The sequence below is a fragment of the Oryctolagus cuniculus genome, chromosome 3, assembly GCF_964237555.1.
Source record: "Oryctolagus cuniculus chromosome 3, mOryCun1.1, whole genome shotgun sequence".
Taxonomy (NCBI): Eukaryota; Metazoa; Chordata; class Mammalia; order Lagomorpha; family Leporidae; genus Oryctolagus; species Oryctolagus cuniculus.
This window is the reverse complement of record NC_091434.1, coordinates 68,658,674-68,679,592: the sequence shown is the minus strand read 5'-3', so window position 1 is coordinate 68,679,592 and position 20,919 is coordinate 68,658,674. Positions and strand designations below refer to the sequence as shown.

At 52.3% G+C, this 20,919-nt stretch overlaps 1 protein-coding gene across 2 annotated transcripts in view; it reads left to right on the top strand.

Moving 5' to 3' along the window:
- The first annotated feature begins 452 nt into the window (after nucleotides 1-452).
- ITGA6 (integrin subunit alpha 6) overlaps nucleotides 453-20,919 on the top strand; it is an 82,487-nt gene continuing 62,020 nt past the window's right edge. For both annotated transcript variants that reach the window (XM_017342933.3, XM_017342934.3), the window contains exon 1: nucleotides 453-774. In XM_017342933.3, the coding sequence (XP_017198422.2) occupies nucleotides 593-774 (182 nt within the window). In that variant the 5' untranslated portion in view covers nucleotides 453-592. The remainder of the gene's footprint in view (nucleotides 775-20,919) is intronic.

Here is a 20,919-nt window from a genome sequence, read left to right as displayed (position 1 = left end):
CTGCTTGTGCACAGGGGCCCACGTCTGCAAGACCAGGCTGCTGCTGGCCATGAGGCCCGGGGCGTCACCTGCACCTTCTGCTACCCGCAGGTAGGAGCCGCCTGCCTCGCTCTGCGCCGCTCGGCAACCCGAACGGCCGCGCTTCCTTGCAGGGGCGCCGCGGGGTGGGGCTGCTCCGCCCCGAGCTCGCCTCCGCGTCTCCCACGTCGCGGCTTCCGGGCAGGTGAGGGGCGGCGGGAGAGGCGTGGGGCCGGGCCGGGGCGGGAAGGTGCGGGCGGCGGGCAGGGCGGCAGGCGCACGAGGAGGGGCTGGGGGTGGGCAGGGGCGGGGCCGGCGTCCTCGTCACTTGATAAAACGCCTGCGAGTCTCCAGAGAACAACGGGCTCATTCAGCGATCCGGAGCTGCCCGCGAGGGGGAGCGGCCGGGCGGAGAGCGCGACCCGTCCCGGGGGTGGGGCCGGACGCAGTGGCCAGAGGAGGCGGAGGTGGCCGCGGCCGCAGCGGCGCGGCAGTCTCGGACCCGGACCCGGACCCGGCCCGGAGCGCAAGGCAGCCGCCGCAGGTCCCCGCGCCCCTCCCCGTGCGCCCGCCCATGGCGGCCGCGGGGCAGCTGTGCCTGCTCTACCTGTCGGCGGGGCTCCTGCCCCGGCTCGGCGCAGCCTTCAACTTGGACACCCGCGAGGACAATGTGATCCAGAAATTGGGGGACCCCGGCAGCCTCTTCGGCTTCTCGCTGGCCATGCACTGGCAGCTGCAGCCCGAGGACAAGCGGCTGTGAGTTCCCCGACTCTTCCCACCCCCCACCCCCGGGGCACCGGCCCGCGCGCGAGGACGGGCGAGGGCGCGCCCTGTTCCCGCCGGCTCGGCGCGCCCGGAGCCCGCTGGCCGGCCCTACCCCCCGCCCCGCTCCGGCCTTCGCCGGCCCCAGGGAGGAGCTGGGGGCCCGCGGGTCGCGGCCCGGGCCGGACGAGCCGCGCCTACGGTCCGCGCGCTGCGCTCCGCTGCCCTGCCGTCCCGCGCGGCGCCTCCCCCGCTTTCAGCCGGGCTGGAGGGGAACCCGAGGGCCGACCTGGGCCCCCGGAGAGTTTACTTAAGAAAGAAAAAAACAAGAGCTAAGTGCTTTCTGCCGGTTGTTCTCTCCGGGCACGTTTGCTGGGACCCCGGCAGGTGGCACGCCGTGCTGAGCTTCACGCGTGGGTGGGGCGGGGGTGGGTGCAGGGTCGCCTGGTCGCTGCCGCGCGGTTGCTGGGAGCGTTGTTCCCGGGAGGCGCAGGCCTTTCCCGAGCTCGCCGAACACCCCCACGCAGACCGGCGCGCCCCGCGGGAGTTGGGAAGCCACATTTCACCGTGTCCTGTGTGGCTTTGCCTGTAGGGCGAGAGTTCCTGCTCAGGATACTTTTACACACTTTAAAAAAAAAAATGGAGCGAACCAAGCACCTGTTCGCAGGACTAGATCAGCTGAGAAAACAAGTCCGGCTCTGAGCGGCCCCCAGCCCAGCCCCCAAGGTGCTCGGCTGGGCCAGAGCATCGGGTCCGCCCGGCCGGCCGAGGGGTTGCAGCAGAATGTCGATCTGAGTCAGGATTTTTGCGAACCGGGTTTGGGAAGAGACAGCCAGTCCCCCAACGCCATAGCGGTGCCCCTCCTAGGAGTAACCTTCTTACAAAGTGTGTGATTCCAGCTATTTAGGCTGGAGAGGGTATTTGGGAGTTGTCGCCTTAATCCCCATGGGGTTGCATTCTTGATCCCTGTTACCGAAAACTAGACTCTTAACAACAAAAAGTTCCCCTGCTCACCCAGGCCTGGAGCGGAGCCCAGGTCCTTGCAGGACCAACAGAGCGGAGAAAGCAAAGTGCACCCGGAGTGGGGAAGGCAGTGTGTGTGACAGAAGCGGCCGGGATTTGGGAGCTGCTGGAAACCCCTTGATTTCAGTAGTTAACAACTTGGGGATTTGGGAGGTTTGGGGGCCCCTGAGCTTTGCTAACACCTGCTAGGTGAAGCAAAGAAGTTAGCTGAGGGAGGCGAGGTCCCAGGCGACTGGTCTGTCTGCAGCGCGCGCCAGCTGCTTGCTCATCTTCTGCTTTCGCTCGGCTGTCGCTGTTGAGCTGTACATCTGGATGAACGCGGGTTTCAGTTAACTCAGTTACAGGATGACGTTTGGTGTCTCCGAACACCGAGTGTACACACGTGCATCCACCCACACGGAGAACTTGAACTTGTCCGTGCAGAAGTGGCTGTGGGCCAGCAGAGGGGAGGGGGTCCACTGGTGCTTGCTGCTGGCTTCCTTCAGCTCCTTGTTCAAGCACACGTTGCACAGGGGGAAGCATCAGGGCAAGCAATGTCCTTATTTGCAAAATGAGCCTTCAGCCAGGAATCTGCTGTCATTTAGGTTAGCAGCCTCCTGCAGCTGCTGGGTAGCTGTGTTTGGGCTCAGACAGGTCCTCCTGAGTGTTAAGCAGCAGCCTGTGACTGGGCCCCAAGCCTTGCAGAAATGCTCATCTCAGAGGCTCATGGGAGGAGCTGATCAGATCCTTCTTGCAGAAAATGTCACCTTCAGGGCACTGTGGCTTGTCCTGGGGCCCAGAGGCAGGAACCAGACTGTAAGGGGGTGCTTTGGTTTTTGTCCAGGGCTGCCCGCCCTCCGCTGCCCTTTTGTAAAGGAGTAGCACAGCCCCACCCCACCCCACCCCAAGAATCCACATACATGGACCTTGTCTCATCGGTTGTCCCCTTTGACAGTGAGGGATATGTGTGATTGAGCCGACATCTGGTCCAGCCTCCTAAACTCTCTGGAAATCCCAGTGGGCGTGTCCCTGGGCACTGGTGGCAGAGAGGCCTGAGCTCAGAGCCCTGCCGCGGGAGTTAGCAGCTGTTGACTGGGAGCTTCGCTTTCTTTCTCTGTCAAATGGAGAGGTTGCGCTTGCAGGTATTAAGAGATGACAGGTGAAGTACATGCCGACTGCCCCGTTCAGGTTCCTGCTGACAAATTGGAAAGCAGTGGTTGAGTTCCTACTGTGTGTCAGGTCCTGTACAGGTGTTTAAAACAGGCTGTCATTCCAAGCCTGCCTTGGAGGAAAGCCAAGGGTGGTTGTCATAATTGGGTAATTGATATTTGAAACTCTCCATCACATTTATGAAATACAAAGCAACTTAACTATAATCAGTCTTAATTAGGCTAAAAGCAAAAAGTAAACTCACTGAACGAATGACTTTGAAGCAGAAAAAGCTTCATCAAAGATGTGTGGGATTTTAGGTACATGCACTGTTAGGTGGTTTAATTTTTCCACAATGGCATGTAAAGGTTTTATAGCATCTTCAGCTCCAGTTAGGACAGTAATACTGTGTCTGAGATCCACAAAACAAGCTCCGGGGGTTGTGAAATGTAACGTTTCCTCCAGGTTTCAGGGTGTGGACTGAAGAAGCCTCAGGCTCCCAGAGTATTAGACAGTCGGCCAGGTGACTAAACTTAGGTCTGAGGGCCTTGGAATCTTTAATTTCTCGGAGGTAGTTGAGGTTGAGTCATCCCCAGGTGGAAGGTATGTGGGTATAGCTGTCCTCTGAGTCATCACTCTCTGCCCTGCTGGGAAGAGGTAGATGTGTATGACCACAGGGCAGAGCCTGGAAGAGCGAGCTGATCTGTCGGCGATCTCCCGGCGTGGGTCTGGATTTCTGTCAAGGCTCGTTTTCTTCTTCGTGAGGTCCACTGGGATCCCCACCGCCTTCCACAGACTCTCCAGGGCCCCTGCTGGGACTCTTGCGTTTCTTCCTGATCTTTCTCTGATTTGGGATTTGCCAGCTTTGAAAATCCTGCTTTCCGAACGAGAGATCCTCTAGCCCAGCTGCCTCCCTTTACAGATGAAGCATTGAAGCCAAAAACTGTGAAACGGCCAAAGCCGCACGGCTCCTTAAGCAGAACCTTAGCTGAATCTGGACTTGAAGTTGGTATTTCTGAGTCATGCTTATGCCATCACTAAAAGCAAAAGTCAGAAATGTCCTTCAGACCTGGGGAAGTTGGCAAGCATTTGAGTCTTGGAAATGTACTATGTTGTGTTGATTTATTGAACTGCTTCCCATATAGGACAGGACAATCTATTTAAATATTGGTGCCTGCACTCTCTTCCTGTTGACCTGTGTGCAGACTGACCTTGGATCGAGTTCTGGGTCCTTCCTTCTTTGCCTTCTACCTGCCCCCCTTCCCTTACTGGAAAAGCTTCCTGAAGTTTGACAGTGGCTGTGCAGGGCCCAGACTGGTCCAGGAAGTGTGCCTAAGCCTTTCTGCCTCGAGTTCATTTACTCCCTGAGAGTGTCAGGTGGCCCAGGGCCATCTTCCAGGACTTGCTGGGTCACCTTGAGTCCCGAGGGTAGATAAAGGCCAGAATGGGCAGGGAGACTGAGAGGAAATCTTAGGGCTCTACAAGAAAGCAGAAATAGACATGTTTAATTTTAACACGGGCTGGTGTGAGATGATGACAGAGCTGGGGAAAAAGGGTCAAAGTATGCTTAGGGTGTAAATAGTTTGTTGGGAAATTCAAGTTAATGCTTATGTAATAAGATTTTCCTATTATAAAGGAGTAGCTTTCTGTGTTCTTGGTTGTATAAACTAATTTGGCATAACAGTATATATTTTTTAATTTAAAAACATTTGAGAGGCATACATGCACATTGACAGAGAGTTCCCCTTCATTGATTCACTCCCCCAAATATCCTCATTGGATAGGGCACCACTGGGCTGAAGCCGGGAGACAGGAACCCAATCCAGGCCTTCTATGTTTGTGACAATTACTTGAGCCACCACCACTTTCTCCCAGGGTCTGTGTTAGCAGGAAGCTGGAGTCAGGAGCCAAAGGCAGGTATTGAACCTGGGGACTCTGATGTCTGAGATTTAGGTCTCTTTTTGTCTTAACTGTTAGATTAAACATCTTCCCCATAACAATATGTTAAGATTTTTTAATTTAAGAATTTATAAACAAATACGGTTAGAACTGTGGTGTATAGTTCACCAAGGACCTTGGCTCAACATATTACAGTGGCCGATGTGGCCAGTGGATTATTTGACATTTTCAAGGGAGCCAATGGTGACGAAACCAAAGGTGTTTTCTTGTGCTTAGGTGGCAGGGCCACTTGCGCCTTCACACGGGGGAGCGCTTGGTCAGCCCATCTTCAGAAAGACTGCAGTCCTGTCTCAAGCCTGTACTACAGCATCTTCTGTGGAATTCGTGTCCCACAGTTCAGAGGGTGTTTGTTTAACGGTTATCTACCATTTCCGGTTATCTACCATTGTGGGGGGGATGATCTCATCTCTGCAACTGGATGACAGGTTATGTGAGGGCAGGGGTCTTACTCCCATTTCTTAGCCTGATAGCGCCTAGCATCTGCCTTGCAGATACAATGGAATCATGTCACACACTCAATTTCACTTGTGAAGTCAGCTCTTCCTGCTGAGGGTGAACAGAGGGAGGAAGCCCTTTATTTAACCCTTGCCCTTCCCTGCTCAGGCCTTGGGGTCTGCTACCCCCAGGGAGAAGGAAGCTGTAGCCCCATTGCAGAGACACCCAAGAAGTTCAGTCTTGGGTTTTGAGTTTTCAAGGACCTAGGTCCCCACTAAGGGATTCTGATTAGTGCCTTTTGAATTGCACTTGGCTTTTGCCCTGAAGGCAGACTTTAAGACTTAACCCGGAAATGCAGGCTGCAGTGGGTACTGAGGATTCTCTGCGTTGGTTGGAAGTTCTAATGAGACTTGAGGGGGAAGGAGGTAGAGGACAGATCCTGGAAGCTGCGCGACCAGGGCTGGTGGCGAGGCTAGTACAAGTGTGTGAGGGCCCTGGTGCATTCACAGGGAAGGTTTTGTTATGCAAGGATGGTAAAGGAATCCTGGATTTAATTCTTCAGGTAGGATGGTGGAGAGGCTGCCCACCCCCTCCAGAGAGATCCTAGGAGAGGAGGAGCCCGGGAGAGGTGGGGGGTTCTGGGCAGGATGGTAAAGATTGGGTCCTGCGGGAGTGGGCACTGGGGGTGCCGCCAGCCCCCGCAGCCGGTCTCCCTCTTCGGGGTGCTGGAATAAGTCTAGAATGAAATAACTTCCTACCAGGGAGGAGCCGTGGGGACTCTCAAACCTGGCTGGTCTTCAGGGTAGCTTTTTGGGGAATCTTTTGATCAAAAGTTTCATTCTCAGCTCAGCCCATACCTGATGTGTCAGTTTTCATAACGGTGATCCAAAAATCTGTTTCTTCTTCTTCTTTTTTTTTTTAATAAAAGACTTTATTGATTTGAAAGGCAAAGTGACAGAGAGGGAGCTGTAGGAATACAGAGACTTCCCGTTCTCTGGTTCCCTCCCTAAATGGCCACAACGGCTGGGACTGTGCCAGGATGAAGCCACAAGCACAGAACTCCATCTGTGTTCCCCATTTGGGTGGCCAGGTCCAAGCACTCGGACCATCTTCCACTGCCTTCCCAGAGGCATTAGCAGGGTGCTGGATCGGAAGCAGTGCTCTGATATGGGATACCAGTGTCACAAGGAGCGGCTTGAACCCACTGTGCCACAGTGCTGGCCTCTGAGAATCTGTAAGGTTTCCTGGGTGTGAGCCAAACAAGGTTTCCATCTTTACCCAGAAAGCAGTATGGAAGGTGATGGATAAGAGCGTGCCTAGAGGGGTCAGCACTGTGGTGCAGCAGGTTAACGCCCTGGCCTGAAGTGCCGGCATCCCTTATGGGCACCGGTTCTAGACCTGGCTGCTCCACTTCCGATCGAGCTCTCTTCTGTGGCCTGGGAAAGCAGTAGAAGATGGCCTGAGTCCTTGGGTCCCTGCACCCCTGTGGGAGACCTGGAAGAAGCTCCTGGCTTTGGATTGGCACAGCTCCAGCTGTTGTGGCCAATTGGGGAGTGAACCAAGGGATGAAGACCTCTCTCTCTCTGTCTGCCTCTCCTCTCTCTGAGTAACTCTGACTTTCAAATAAATAAATAAATCTTAAAAAAAAAAAAAAAAGCGCGTGCCTAGAGCCAGCTTGTATCAAACCTTGTTCTGCCAGTTTCTGCTGTGACATTGTGTAGGACACCTAACCTTGATGCCCGGGTACAAGGATACTTGTACCTGAGTGCTGGCCCAGAGCAGGCATCTTTGTGCTTGTTAAATCAGTGTGGAGAACTCAAGGGGCTTCCATAGCCTTGGAAACTCATAACTGGTGCATAGGGAGATTACTGATGCCATAAACAGGAGTGTCAATTGGTAAAGTCAACAACAGGAGTCACTGTGCACTTACTCCTCATGTAGGATCTCTGTCCTTAACGTGCTGTACACTGAGGCTTAATGCTATAACGAGTACTCAAACAGTATATTTCACTTTGTGTTTCTGTGGGGGTGCAAACGACTGAAATCTTTGCTTAATGTACACTAAACTGATCTTCTGTAAAAAAAAAAAAAAAAAAGAAAGAAAGAAATTATCAATTCCCAACTTGACTCTCACTGGGATTAAACATGACAATAGGTCTGATCTGATTTCATCATCATTTAAAAAAAATCATCTATTATTTTTCACTTTATGTTTTTGTGTGGGAGCAAACTGTTGAAATACTTACTTAAGGTATACTAAGCTGATCTTCTGTATATTAAGATAATCGAAAATGAATCTTGATGTGAATGGAAGGGGAGAGGGAGTGGGAAAGGGGAGGGTTGTGGATGGGAGGGACGGTATGGGGGGGGAAGCCATTGTAACACATGAGTCGTACTTTGGAAATTTATATTCATTAAATAAAAGATTAAAAAAAAAAAAAAAATCAGTGTGGAGGCCGGCGCCGCGGCTCACTAGGCTAATCCGCCGCCTTGTGGCGCCGGCACACCGGGTTCTAGTCCCGGTCGGGGCGCCAGATTCTGTCCCGGTTGCCCCTCTTCCAGGCCAGCTGTCTGCTATGGCCAGGGAGTGCAGTGGAGGATGGCCCAAGGACTTCGGCCCTGCACCCCATGGGAGACCAGAAGTACCTGGCTCCTGCCATCGGATCAGCGCGGTGCGCCGGCCGTGGCGGCCATTGGAGGGTGAACCAACCGCAAAAGGAAGACCTTTCTCTCTGTCTCTCTCTCTCACTGTCCACTCTGCCTGTCAAAAAAAAAAAAAAAAAATCAGTGTGGAAATCAAGGCTGTGAGAGGTGCGGTGTAAGCGGGTCCCCCTTTGGGATTTGATTTCGGTATGTAAACATATGTTTTCCCTTTCTTCCCGTCCTTCAAGGTCTCCTGTGTTGGAAAGTATAGCTCGGAAGAACCATACGTTGTAGTTCTCAGTGGTGGATACTGTCAATCCCAGCAAAGTGTCATATTTGAGAGACAGAGGCAGAGAAAGATACAAGAGAGAGTTTCCCATCCACTGGCTCAGCCCCCAGATGCCCACAATGGTCATAGATGGGCTGGGCCAAAGCCTGGAGCCGGCAACACTTGATCTAGTTCTCCCAGGAACCCGATTACTTGAGCCATCATTGCCGCCACTTCGGAGTCTGCCCTAGCAGGAAACTGGAGTCAGGAACCAAGCCTGAGATAGAGGATGTGGGCGCCCCCTGGCTGCCCCCAGCAATGTTTGAGTATTCAGAGGAGATGAGAGGGCAGGTGGGCGCATGTGCATGACAAGGGTCCAGAGGAGCAGGTGGCTGCGTGGTGTGGGCTGCACAGTTACAGGGTGGACTTCTTCCTAAAGGAACACCAACCAGCTGGCTTCCAGGCCTTCTCAGACCTATGACTTTGAAAGCACCCCTGTGACCCTGGTCTAGGAGGTGGGGTATTTTGCATGACATCCAGAGCTAGGTTGCTGTGTTCCTTTTTTTTTTTTTTTAAGATTTATTTTATTTATTTGAAAGACAGAGTTACAGAGAGAGGTAGAGACAGAGAGAAGTCTTCCATCTGCGGGTTCACTCCCCAGATAACCACAACTGCTGAAGCTAAGCCAATCCGCAGTCAGGAGCCAGGAGCTTCTTCCGGGTCTCCCACATGGGTGCAGGGGACCAAGGACTTGGGCCATCTTCCACTGCTTTCCCAGGCCATAGCAGAGAGCTGGACTGGAAGAGGAGCATCCGGTACTAGAACCTGGTGCCCATATGGGATGCCGGCACTTCAGGCCAGGGCTTTAACCCGCTGCTCCACAGTGCTGGCCTCTGTTGCTGTGTTCTTATTTGCCCTTGGTTTGCTATGAATGTGTGTTAGGAAGGATCTCTCCGGAGATGCATCTGATGGTCAGTGATGACATTGCCTATGGTCGACAGATTTGTGGACCACAGTGGTTTCTTCGCAGGTTTGTTTGTGAAGCTGGAGTGTAGGAATGAAACTAAGAAGCTGGTTGTGAATTACTGGCGACCTAGGGCGGGTACCTGCTCCCTTCACCAAAGTCTCCTTATGGGCCTGATGGCAGAGTGGGATCTAATCTGCCACTGGGAGGCTTTTCTGTTCAGATAAACAAGGCAAGACCATTCTTCCAAATCCGCTTACTGCTTCCTGGGGGTGGCCTGTGGGTAGGACAACCTTTCACAGCCACAGGGGGCAGCAGCCTCCCCCCAGCTTCGCCCCGAGCTTGATTCTAATGGGATACCACTATCGCTTCATCTAATCCCAAACTGGCTGAAAGACCGTTTGGAACACTTAGAAGAAGCCTCTAAAGCAAAGCGGATGGTAAGGAAGACTATTCTGAATTAGAGGGAATGGCGAGAAGTGCCATGAAAACTAAGTGCAGCCGTGGAGCCAGTGTTTGCCAGGCACCTCGACGTGTTTTGTGTGTCCCACAATCTGATTCTTCCATTTTCCCAAAGCCATTTCAGATATAGTATAGAAACCCCTTTTAGAGAAACAGGCTTTTTACACCCGGAAGTACAGAAATATGAAGCCTGGGAGTGATTTGGAAGGCCCACGCTGGTTAGGGATGGGGAATGCACAAGACAGTGCTATTTTACTCAGGATCTCTGCCTGCTTTGCCTGGGGATGCCCGCGTCCCTGTGGTCTCTCTCTTTTGAAAAGGACATTTGTTTCTACCCTGGGGGTCCTCGCTGGTGTCTGTGTCTTGCAGGTGCTAATAAATACAGCAGATCCAAGGGGAGATGGAAAGGACATGTCATTGAACCTCAGGTCTCTTGAGACAGGTCCCCACTTTGTGCCTTCTCTTCAGGAAGTGCCGCCATTCTGGTCCTGACAGAGCATGTAATGGAACGGTAACCGTGGAGGGTCGTTTTCAGGTTAATTACAGCCGAAGGTGTGGGGAGGCTGTTGCCTGTCTGAGGAATGATGGGTGTTGTGGCTGTCCCATATGTGGAGACAGAGGTATGGGGTGGCTGTCCCTCGTGTGGGGAGGCTGTCCCGTGTGTGGGGAAAGAGGTGTGGGGTGGCTGTCCCGTGTGTGGGGACAGAGGTGTGGGGTGGCTGTCCCTCGTTTGGGGGCAGAGATGTGGGGAGGCTGTCCCACATGGAGGGACAGAGGCGTGGGGTGGCTGTCTCATGTGTGGGGACAGAGGTGTGGGGAAGCTGTTGCTTGGTGTGGGGGTGTGGGGTGGATGGCCCATGTGGCAGTACTTGAGAGTTGGGAGTTGCTTGGTCCTTGGAGAGTAGAGTCGAAACCCTTCCTGGGCCAGTGCCAGCGAGGTGTCTTGTGGGCTTATGGGTTGACTTCCCTCCTGAGGCAAGTGTGGCTGGTTGTTTCAACACAGGCTTTGGTGGAAAATGGAAATATTTGGCGTTGTCCGGGGAGGTAGGAGGAGGCCCTGGATATAGCTGAGGTGAGCCCCAGGTGTGGAGAACCTGTTGGCAGAGCCTGGGGCACCCAGCTTTGTTGGCCCAAGCTGATCGATCGATCAGCCACAGCGGGCCAGCTGAGGCCATCTTTGGGCAAAGTTGATGGCTGGCTTTCCAGTCTGGATGACAGAGTGGCCCCACAGGAACTCACAGGTGCAGAGAGACACAGGTCTGGACACTGCGGGGCCTGTTGCAGTTGATGCTGGAACAGGAGAAGGCGGAGGAGACCTTGCCGGTGCTGTGGCAGGTGCTGTCTAAGCTTAGTGCTTTCAAAGGCCCCAGGGCTGCCGTAGAAGGGATCCCAAGAGGTAGGTGCTGGGAGACGGTGATGCCCCTCCCTGCCCCAAGCTTTGCAGCAGCCAAAGCCATCACGGTTTTTGGTATCTTAGGAAGAGAAATTGCTCTCTTGTCAGCTCGTTTATTTTTATGTGTGTAATTATATATAATATATGATTTTATATATACATGTATATTTTCTATTTCAACCTAAAATATTAAACATTTTAATGTGTATTTTCAAATTATTTATTTCTTTGGGAGGCAGAGAGAGAGAGCAAGCTCTGGCCCGCTAGCTCACTCCTCAGATGCTGGGCTGCAGCCCTGAGCCAGGCACTGCGGCCCGGTCTCCCACGGCAGGTGGCGGGAGCCCGTTGCTGCCTGAGCCATCCTTGCTACCTCCTCAGGTCTGCATCCACGGGAAGCTGCAGTCAGGCATCAAGCCCAGATACTCTTTAATAAGAGATGCTGCTGTCTGAGCTATTAGCCTAAACGCCTGCCCCAAGAAATGGAGGTTTTTGTCCTTACTTGAACATGAGGAAGAAGTAAATCTTGCAGAGAAATCATAGGTGGTTGTTTGGGTTTTTTTCTGTAGAGTTTCATTCAGCAGACGTTTCAGAGAGTTCACCGTGGTTGGCGCCGCTCTGGTCCTGCAGGTGCAGCGGCAAGCGGAATCTGCCATTGTGCAGTTGGAGGAGACGAGTAAGTGGGTTCGGTTAGGTGGTGATGAATGACAGAGAAAAACAAAGTGCCAACGGGACGTGGTTGTGGGGTGTGTGGCTGTGGGCGCATCCAGGGAGGAGTTCACAGCAGGTGCGAAGGCCCTGAGGCAGAATGCTTGGCATGTTCAGGAAAGCAAGGAGGCCAGTGGTCTCCTTGGAGGAAGACTGGGTAGGGCCTTTGGGGTCCCTGAAAGATTGGGTTTACTCTTGAATGAGATGGAAGCCACTGGGGGGTCCTGAGCAAGTATGACATGTCCTGACTTGGATTTTATTTTTGTTCTTCTTTTTCTGTTTTATTTAAAAATTTTAATGGTATATACTTAACAGGGTATAGTGTGACATTTCAGTAAATGGCTGGTAGGTTATTCTGAACTGTAGTCCCCCCCCCCCTTTTATGTGGTACACTAGAACTTAGCATTCATGTCTGTGTTTTGGTACCCATTTTCCAGTCTCCCACGTGACTTAGATTTTAAATGGATTTTTCCAGCTGTTACACTGAGAATAGACAAGGTCAAGGAGAAATGTAGTGATGTTCATTAGGAGGCTCCTGTAATAACAGATAAGCGGTGGTGGTGGTGAGCACTTGCTAGCAGTGAGTAGAGTAAGAAGTGGTTGTATTCTGGCTGTGGAGTCAACAGGATCTTCTGTGGGACCAGTCAGTACGGGGAGTGGAAATGAATGGGTGTGCCTCTGGGTTTTTGCCTCAGCTGCTGGGAAGGTACTGTTGTGTTTTGGTTTGGAGGGGAGCGGGTTTTGGAGGGAAGAGCAGGCATTTGGTTTTACACATTACATCCGAGGTGGACCTGCAAGTGGAGCTGGCGAGTTGGCAGCCTGAAGCTCGCGTGGGGGTAGGGGGAGGTTTGGATTGAAGGTACAGATAGAGGGGTCCTCAGCTTCCAGAATGGCGAGTCCAGTGGGCTTGCCAAGGATGGAGGCTAAGGAGGGTGGAGGAGAACCTGGAGCCGGCCCCCCCTGGAAGCCACATGATGCCGACCGACCGTACTGGAGCACAGTGGAGAGGGGGTGGGACCAGCGCCTGCTCCAAGTAGGTTTGGGAGAGAATAGAAGAGCAGGAAAGGGGACCAGAGCCAGGGGACAATAGCTGGAAGGGGAAATGGGGTCAAGAGGGTGCTCTTATTTATTTTCTTTTTTTAAGATGGGAGAGAATTACTGTGAGCTAATTTGTTGATGAGGGTGTTTCCGTAGGAAAGGGAAAGTTAGTACAAGAGGAGGGAGAGTTGTTGGTGCCATGCGTGTGGTAGGTGAGAGGGACAGGACAGCCGTGGAGGGGTTGGCTTCATTGTTGGAGCATGAGTGGCTCCGGACAGCCATGAGAAGAGACGGCAGAATGAAGGGTCACAGGTGCAGGAAGGTAGGCAGGTGTCTTGGTGTGAGAGTATGACTTTTGTTTTCTGGTTGCTTCTGATTTCTCAATGCATACACATAGGACATTGGCCCTGAGTCAGTGCTTGTGTGGAAGTTTGCCTTGGGGAGGTAAGAGGTTCTGGAAGCAGACGCAGGTGGATCTGCATCTCAGCTCCTTCACTTTCCACGGATGCGACCCTGCACAGGTTTTTGTTCTCACCTGAAGCCTCTTCCGTGTGGGGTTGTGAAGATTGAACGTGGTGAATGTAAGGCGCTTAGCGGAGTACCTGCCACAGCCACTAAGCTCATCCTTTATTGTCGTGGCTCCCCTAGAGGAGCTGAGTTCCTGCTCTTAGCCATCTGGGGGAGGTGAGAGGTGAAGTTGCCCTGTGGGGGGAGGGCAGGGCAGCAGGGAGACCCGAGGTGCTTCCGGTTCCTGCCAGCCCCACTGATAGTCTTTGTAACCCTACCCCCTTTATCCAGTGTTTCAGGGCATTCAGGTTTTTATTTTTTTAAAAGATTTATTTATTTATTTGAAAGGCAAGAGTTAACAAAACGAGATCTTCCATCTGCTGGTTTACCCCCCCAGTGGCCACAATGGCTGGAGCTAAGCCAGACTGAAGCCAGGAGCCAGGAGCTTCCTCTGAGTCTCCCACGTGGGTGCAGGGGCCCAGGTACTTGGCCATCCTCCGCTGCTTTCCCAGCGCCTTAGCAGGGAGCTGGATCAGAAATGGAGCAGCCGAGACTTGAACCGGCGCCCATACGAGTGGGTCCCAGGCAGCAGCTTAACATGCTCTGCCCCAATATTGACCTCTAGAATAGTTTTTACTTTATTTTTTAAAAAGATTTATTTATTTATTTGAGAAGCGCAGTTAGAGACAGAGTTAGAGACAAACAGAGACAGAGAGAGAGGTCTTTCCATCTGCTGGTTCACTCCCCCGATGGCTGCAACAGCTGGAGCTGAGCCAATCTGGAGCCAGGAGTTTCCTCTGGGTGTCCCACATGGGGGCAGGGGCCCAAGGACTTGGGCCTTCTTCTACTGCTTTCCCAGGATAGCAGAGAGCTGGATTGGAATTGGAGCAGCCAGGACTTGAACCAGTGCCCATACGGGATGCCAGCACTGCAGGTGGCAGCTTTATCCGCTACGCCACAGCGCTGGCCCCTAAATAGTTTTTAAATGTCTCCCAAGTGATGGCCAAGGGAGAAAGCAAGTGCAGAAGAGCTGTCAGGCTTCCCCCGGCTAGTCAGGGCGCTGCTTTCAGGTGCGTCTGGGGTTCTTCAGGCAGCAATGGTGAGCCTCTGCCCAAGGATGGATGTTTGCACATAAGACTGCACCTGATTGCCCTCTTGGCCTAGCCACGTCCTTGCACGCGGAGGGCTCTCTACAGATGGCTGCCCAATGGATGTGATCTCTGGTGGTTTAGGAGCCTCCCAGGAACAAGGCTAACAGCTTGTCCGTTTGCAGTTTGAATCTAATACACACAAATGGGTACTCAGTTCATTTTTGCTGAGCTCTTTTAATTGATTTAATTCCCCCAATACATTGAAGACTTCCAGAGAACAGGAATTGGGCTAACCATTTTTTTTAAAGAAGGGTCCTCTGTACCATGATACTTTTTAAATTTAATCGTGATGAAAAGAAAACCACATAACATAAAATGTTAGTCATCTTTAAGATAGTTCAGCGGTGTTAAGTATATTCGTTGTTAGGAATACCCTGGCGCTTTTAAAACTTGCCCTAAAGCTCCCAGAGATGCTAATGCCCGTGTTGTGAGGCCATAAAATATTGGTAGCTAAAGTTTAACTCAGGAGAGCATTGTGTTAAATCATATTTCATCTGAGACCAGAGTCTAACGTCTACTTGTGCATTGGAATTAAAAGCTTGACAGATGTATGGTACAAGTGAAAGTGCAGCCCCCACCCTGGTCTGTGTTTTTCCCACTTTGTGACGGCTCTTGCAGCTCAGCAGGGCCTGGCTCCACCTCTGGGATCTTCCTGGCTTCTTCACCGGCATCCTTTGAGAAACAGAAGGCATTTCTGAGTTAAAGAGGAAAATCATAATGAGAAGCCTGTTCGTGTTAGTTTATTTCCAACTTACAGCTCTCCTCCTTCCTAACTCCTGACACCTTTGAAATGAAGCCAAGAGTGGTTTCAGTTGCACCCCGTTCACACTGAAGGTTTGATGTGACGGTGGCACATGTGCGGGTCCACGTTCCAAAGGAAGAGCCTGTTTGTTCAGGGCAGGCCAGTGGGACTCACAGCTGTCCCTGTGGTAGGGCCCACTTAGCTTGTCTTGCAAATGCTCGCCTTGTTCACCCTGCCCCCAAAACTCCATTTCCTTGCAGTCATGTTAATCTGCTACCTGGGAGCAGCTTTATGTTCTTCTATTCATATTTTTTTTTAATGTTCAGTTGCATCTACTTAAAAGAGCTGCACAAAACAGAGACACAGAGGTCTTCCATCCCCTGGTTCACTCCCCAAGTGCCTGCCAGAGTCAGGGGCCCAGAGCTCCATCCGGGTCTCCCACATGGGTTGCCAGGGCCCAAGCACTTGGGCCAGCTGTGTCTCAGGATGTGTTAGCAGGAAGCTAGATCCGAAGTAAAGCAGCTGAGACCTGAACTGGGCTCCGATAATGAGACGTGGGCAGTAACCTGTAGGTGCCACAATGCTGGCCCCAAAGTTATTATTATTTTTTTCCTAATGACTAATTTCCCTGTTGCTCAGATCCTGTTGGGTTTAGTTTAACAGACTCTCCTGGATATTTTTGATAGATGTTTATTTTTATTTACTTGAACAGCAGAGTGACAGAGAGAGAACAGAGGAAATCTCCCATCCGCTGGTTTACTTCCCCAAACGTTTGCAACAGCCTGGCCTGGGTCAGGCTGAAGCCAGGAGCCTAGAACTCAGTCCGGGTCTCCAATGGTGGTGGTGGGGGGGCCCCAAGGACTTGAGCCATCTGCTGCCTCCCAGGATGTGCATTAGCAGGAAACTGGGTCAAAAGTGAAGTAGCTGGGACTCAAACCAGACCTTCTCAGATAAGGAGTCTGGGAGTCCAGGCAGCGGCTTAGCCAGTGCATGCAGCGCCCACCCCCTGCTGAAGTTTTGAAGGTTCCCAGTGGTAAGGCCTCTGCAGGCAGGGTGTTAGGTAGGTCCCATTTGTCTGGATTTGCCTAGTTTTAAGGTGGAGCTTGATAGCTCTGATTCTTCAAAAGTCACATAAAAATGTGCTGTAAAGGAATCCTAAACCAGTGCTCACAGCAGGTATTTTCATGTGCATGAAGAGAGTGAGCATATTCTAGCACTCTTACCTTGTAATGCTTTGTGACTCTCTTTCCCATCGTGACTGCAGGAGTTGGGAGCGAGCCCAAGAATGGACCGTGGCCTTCACTTTGTAGTTCAGGACATGGGGACCTAGGATCTGGCATATTCTTGCAGCAAGCTGCTGAGCTGTCCCCATCTCTCCCCTCATGACTGGGGACTGTCGGCTACTTCGTTTCCCACTTGAACCCCTGGCCGAGCCTCACCCCTAAGCCGCAGTCCACCTAGCCAAGGGGTCCCCAGAAACGGAAGCAGCTCTGTTCACGTCTGAGCAAATGTGTCTCCCCCTGGAGGGCTGCTGGGAAGGCCGGATGGCCGGGATGGTGAACATTCCTGGGTGGCTGGGATGATGCGCATTTCTCAGCAAGTGGGCCTGGCCCTGCCTGTGACCACACAGGACAGAGGCAGCTGTGTGCGTCCCACACGGGTTGCCGCTCCCTCCTGCCACGCTGCTGAGCAGGCAGCCCTGTTCCCCTCCATACCTCTCACTCGTTGCCTTAGCTGAGACCGATGGTGAGGGGTCTTACTTGGCCCAGTCTGTGCTTGGGTAAACTCCACAGCTCCTCCCTGGAGGAAGTGGTCGCTACAGGCAGGCTGGGCAGTGTCCATAGCCTCCTCTAAGCTTCGGCCTCGAACCCCACGGCTGTCCTAGTGCGGATTGACGGGGCTCCTCTGAACTGCACCGCTGGGTTCCCTTTGACAGGAGGAAGTGAGGGCTGGGAGGCGTTAGCGTGGGATGCTGGTCTGTGGCTGAGATGGCCCCCTGGACGCTGTCGGGCCCAGGACTTTCCCAGTGGAAGCTGGAGTTCAGCTCTCTGAGGTCACGCGTTTCCCAGTGCGCCTCCCTGGACCGCAGGGCTTTGTTGGAAATGTCATCTGTGTCTTCAGCTGTCTGTATTTCCCTTCCCACTGGGTTCCCGCCCCTGTCTTCCTTTGGCTTGCTTGTAATGCCCAGACTGCCGGCCCGGTGCGCAGTAGGGATGTGTTTCTGCCCTCGCTTTATTGGCACCCCGTCACGCCTCTGGCATGGGCTGTAAAAATCAGTCCTCAACCCTGTTGCCTGGAACTGCACAGCTAGCGTGTGCGAGCTTGTTTGATGCACTTAGATGGTTTACTTCATCACTTTTCGGGGCACTGATTTTTGCCTCTGTGACTTTCTCTGTCATTTTCTTTGCTTTTTAAAAAGACTTATTTATTTGAAAGGGTTACAGAGAGAGGTAAAGAGAGAGGTGTCTTCCATCCACTGGTTCACTCCCCAAATGTCCACAATGGCCGGAGCTGAGCAGATCCGAAGGCAGGAGCCTGGAACTTCTTTTGAGTCTCCCATGAAGGTGCAGGGCCTCAACACTTGGGCCATCCTCTGCTGCTTTCCCAGGCATATTAGTGGGGAGCTGGATTGAAAGCGTAGCAGTCGGGACTTGAACCAGTGCCCATATGGGATGCCGATGCTGCAGGCCAGGGCTTAACCTCCCTCCTGCTGGTTCTTGCCCCAAATGGCCACAGTGGCTGGGGCTGGGCCAGGCTGAAGCCAGGAGCCAGGAACTTCCTCCAGGTGCAGGGGCCCAAGTACTTGGACTATCCTCCACTTCTTTCCCAAGTGCATTAACAGGGAGCTAGATTGGAAGTAGAGTAGCCGAGACTAGAACCAATGCCCATATAGGATGCTGGTGTTGAAGGCAGTGGCTTTACCAGCTATGCCATAACGCTAGCCCCTGTACGTGGTTATTCTTACAAAAAAACAAAAACAACTGGCTCACTGGGCTAATCTTCTGCCTGTGACGCCGGCACCCCGGGTTCTAGTCCCGGTTGCTTCTCTTCCAGTCCAACTCTCTGCTGTGGCCCAGAAAGGCAGTGGAGGATGGCTCAAGTGCTTGGGACCCTGCACCCGCATGGGAGACCAGGAGGAAGCACCTGGCTGCTGGCTTCAGATTGGCACCGGCCGTAGCGGCCATTTAGGGGGTGAAACAACAGAAGGAAGACCTTTCTCTCTGTCTCTCTAACTCTGCCTGTCATAAAAATAAATAAATAAACAAATTAAAAAACAAAAACAATCTGGGATGACTTGCTTACAAAATTATTTGACATTGCTTTTGATCATTATAGCACCCTATGAGAAAATACAGATGGAACCATTTCACAGTTACCCCTGTTAATGCCCAGCTAACAGGTTACCGCCTGTAGAGCTGGGACTTGAGCTCACCAGGATTCTTCGTGTATTTCTGATTATGGTTTTCACCGCCATTCTGTTGTGAGGTGGAAGCTTCTAGAAGCCTGTGCCATATTATGCCAATAATAACAGGCCCAGGTCGGACTGATCTGGTAGGTACCCCTGAAGGAAGTAGTATTAGTTGGTAAAATACTGAATTCTTTCCATTCTGGTCAGTAGACAGCTTGGCCCCAAGTCCCCTGAGGGTCCCTTCCCATTGCCATGGCTGCTCCTACCATGGGGACCCACAAAAGCCATGGCAGACTTCCCCCACAACCCAGCACTGCAGGAGAAGTGTCCCTAATGCGAGAGGGGCCACAGGCCACTGCTCCAGTACCACAGCCAACTTTGGGCTGACTTTATTGGTTTCCAAGCCAATACTGGACCCTAAATATTGTTTTTTTATTTGACAGGTAGAGTTATAGACAGTGAGAGAGAGAGAGAGAGAGAGAGAGAGAGAGAGAAAGGCCTTCCTTCTGTTGGTTCACTTCCCAAATGGCTGCCACGGCCGGCACTGCGCCCATCCGAAGCCAGGAGCCAGGTGCTTCCTCCTGGTCTCCCATGCTGGTGCAGGGTCCCATGCACTTGGGCCATCCTCCTGCCTTCCCGGGCCTCAGCAGAGAGCTGGACTGGAAGAGGAGCAGCTGGGACTAGAACCCGGTGCCCATATGGGATGCCAGCGCTGCAGGCGGAGGATTAACCAAGTGAGCCATGGCGCCAGCCCCAGACCCTAAATATTTTTCATATAACCTAAGAGCAGAGTAGTAAGTGATGTAGATGTTTACCCCTGAAACTTGATTTCTATAAATACTCTATATATGGACTTTCAGAATTGCACTCCATTTTGGTTTATTTTTTCCCCCAAAAGCTCAGATGAGCTCCTTTGGTTTCACTTTTGGTTTTGTTTCTGTCTTATGTGTCTAGAAAAGTCTGGGTAACTGATCTAAGGTGTTAGCACCTAGGATTCATTTTCTTGTTGCTCCACCGTCGGAGCCTCAGCCCTGTTATCCAGGATGGTGACCTCCACATTCTAGGCAGGTGAACAAGGTTCAGGAAGGAAGAGTACCACAGGCGCATGCAAGCCATCTGCTAAGGAAGATTCTTGGGAGAGATGTGACACAGGGTGGTGCCTCACAATCTGCAGGACTGAGCTCTGTGGGCCACCTATGTAGAAAGGTAGGCTGGGATGGGTGTTCTGATGCCAGGCTGAAATACCCTTTCCTATGGAAGAAGGGGGACCCCATACTGCATGGCAGCTGGGGGCCGGCGCTGTGGCGTAGCAGGTAAAGCTGCCACCTGCAGTGCCAGCATCCCATGTGGGTGTCCAGTTCAAGTTCTGGCTGTTCTGCTTCCTATCCAGCTGCTAATGTGCCTGGGAAAGCAGTGGAAGATGGCCCGAGTCCTTGGGCCTCTGCCACCCACGTGGGTGACCTTGAAGAAGCTCCTGGCTCCTGGTTTTGGATAAGCCCAGCTCCGGCCATTGTGGCCATTTGGGGAGTGAACCAGTGGATGGAAGATACCTCTGTCTGCCTCAGTGTAACTCTGCCTTTCAATAAATAAATTTTTAAAAAGAAAAGAAAGGAGTCCTTTTTCCCCAGAGTTAGTATTGATAATATTGATGCTGGCCTGGCAGTTAGACACAGGTCAGCAGGCCCGTGTCCCTCCCATGTACCCGTGTTCAGCTTCTGCCTCCTCCTCCTGACTCCAGCTTCCTGTTCCTACAGGTCCTAGGGGGCAGCAGTGCCGGCTCAAGGTATCAGGCTCCTGTCACTCTCGCGGGAGACATGCATTGAGTTCCTGGCTCCTGGTTTTGCACTGTTTGCCCTCACCCCACCCCGCCCCAACCACTCAGGCCTGTTGTAGCCATTTAGGGAGTGAACTTTCTTTCTCTACATCTCAAATAAATAAAAATTTTTAAACATTTTTGTACATGTTTGATCACAATATACTCAAATTTTAACTTCTTGAAAGTGATGATGAATTAATTATTAAATAGACTTAACTGGCATTCACCTCGTGCTGCTCTGCGCCAGGTACTGAGCCGGTCAGGGAGGAGAGGCTGGGCCGACAGCACAGTGTATCAGCTTTCTTGGACTTGGTTCTCTGAAAGCAGAATTGAGCAGAGACCGGCTTCCTCGGGAGGGCCAGTGGGATCTGGCCACTGGGAAGTCAGGTGTCTGATCTGTGGGATCTGGCCACTGAGAAGTCAGGTGTCTGGTCAGTGGGATCTGGCCACTGGGAAGTCAGGTGTCTGGTCAGTGGGATCTGGCCACTGGGAAGTC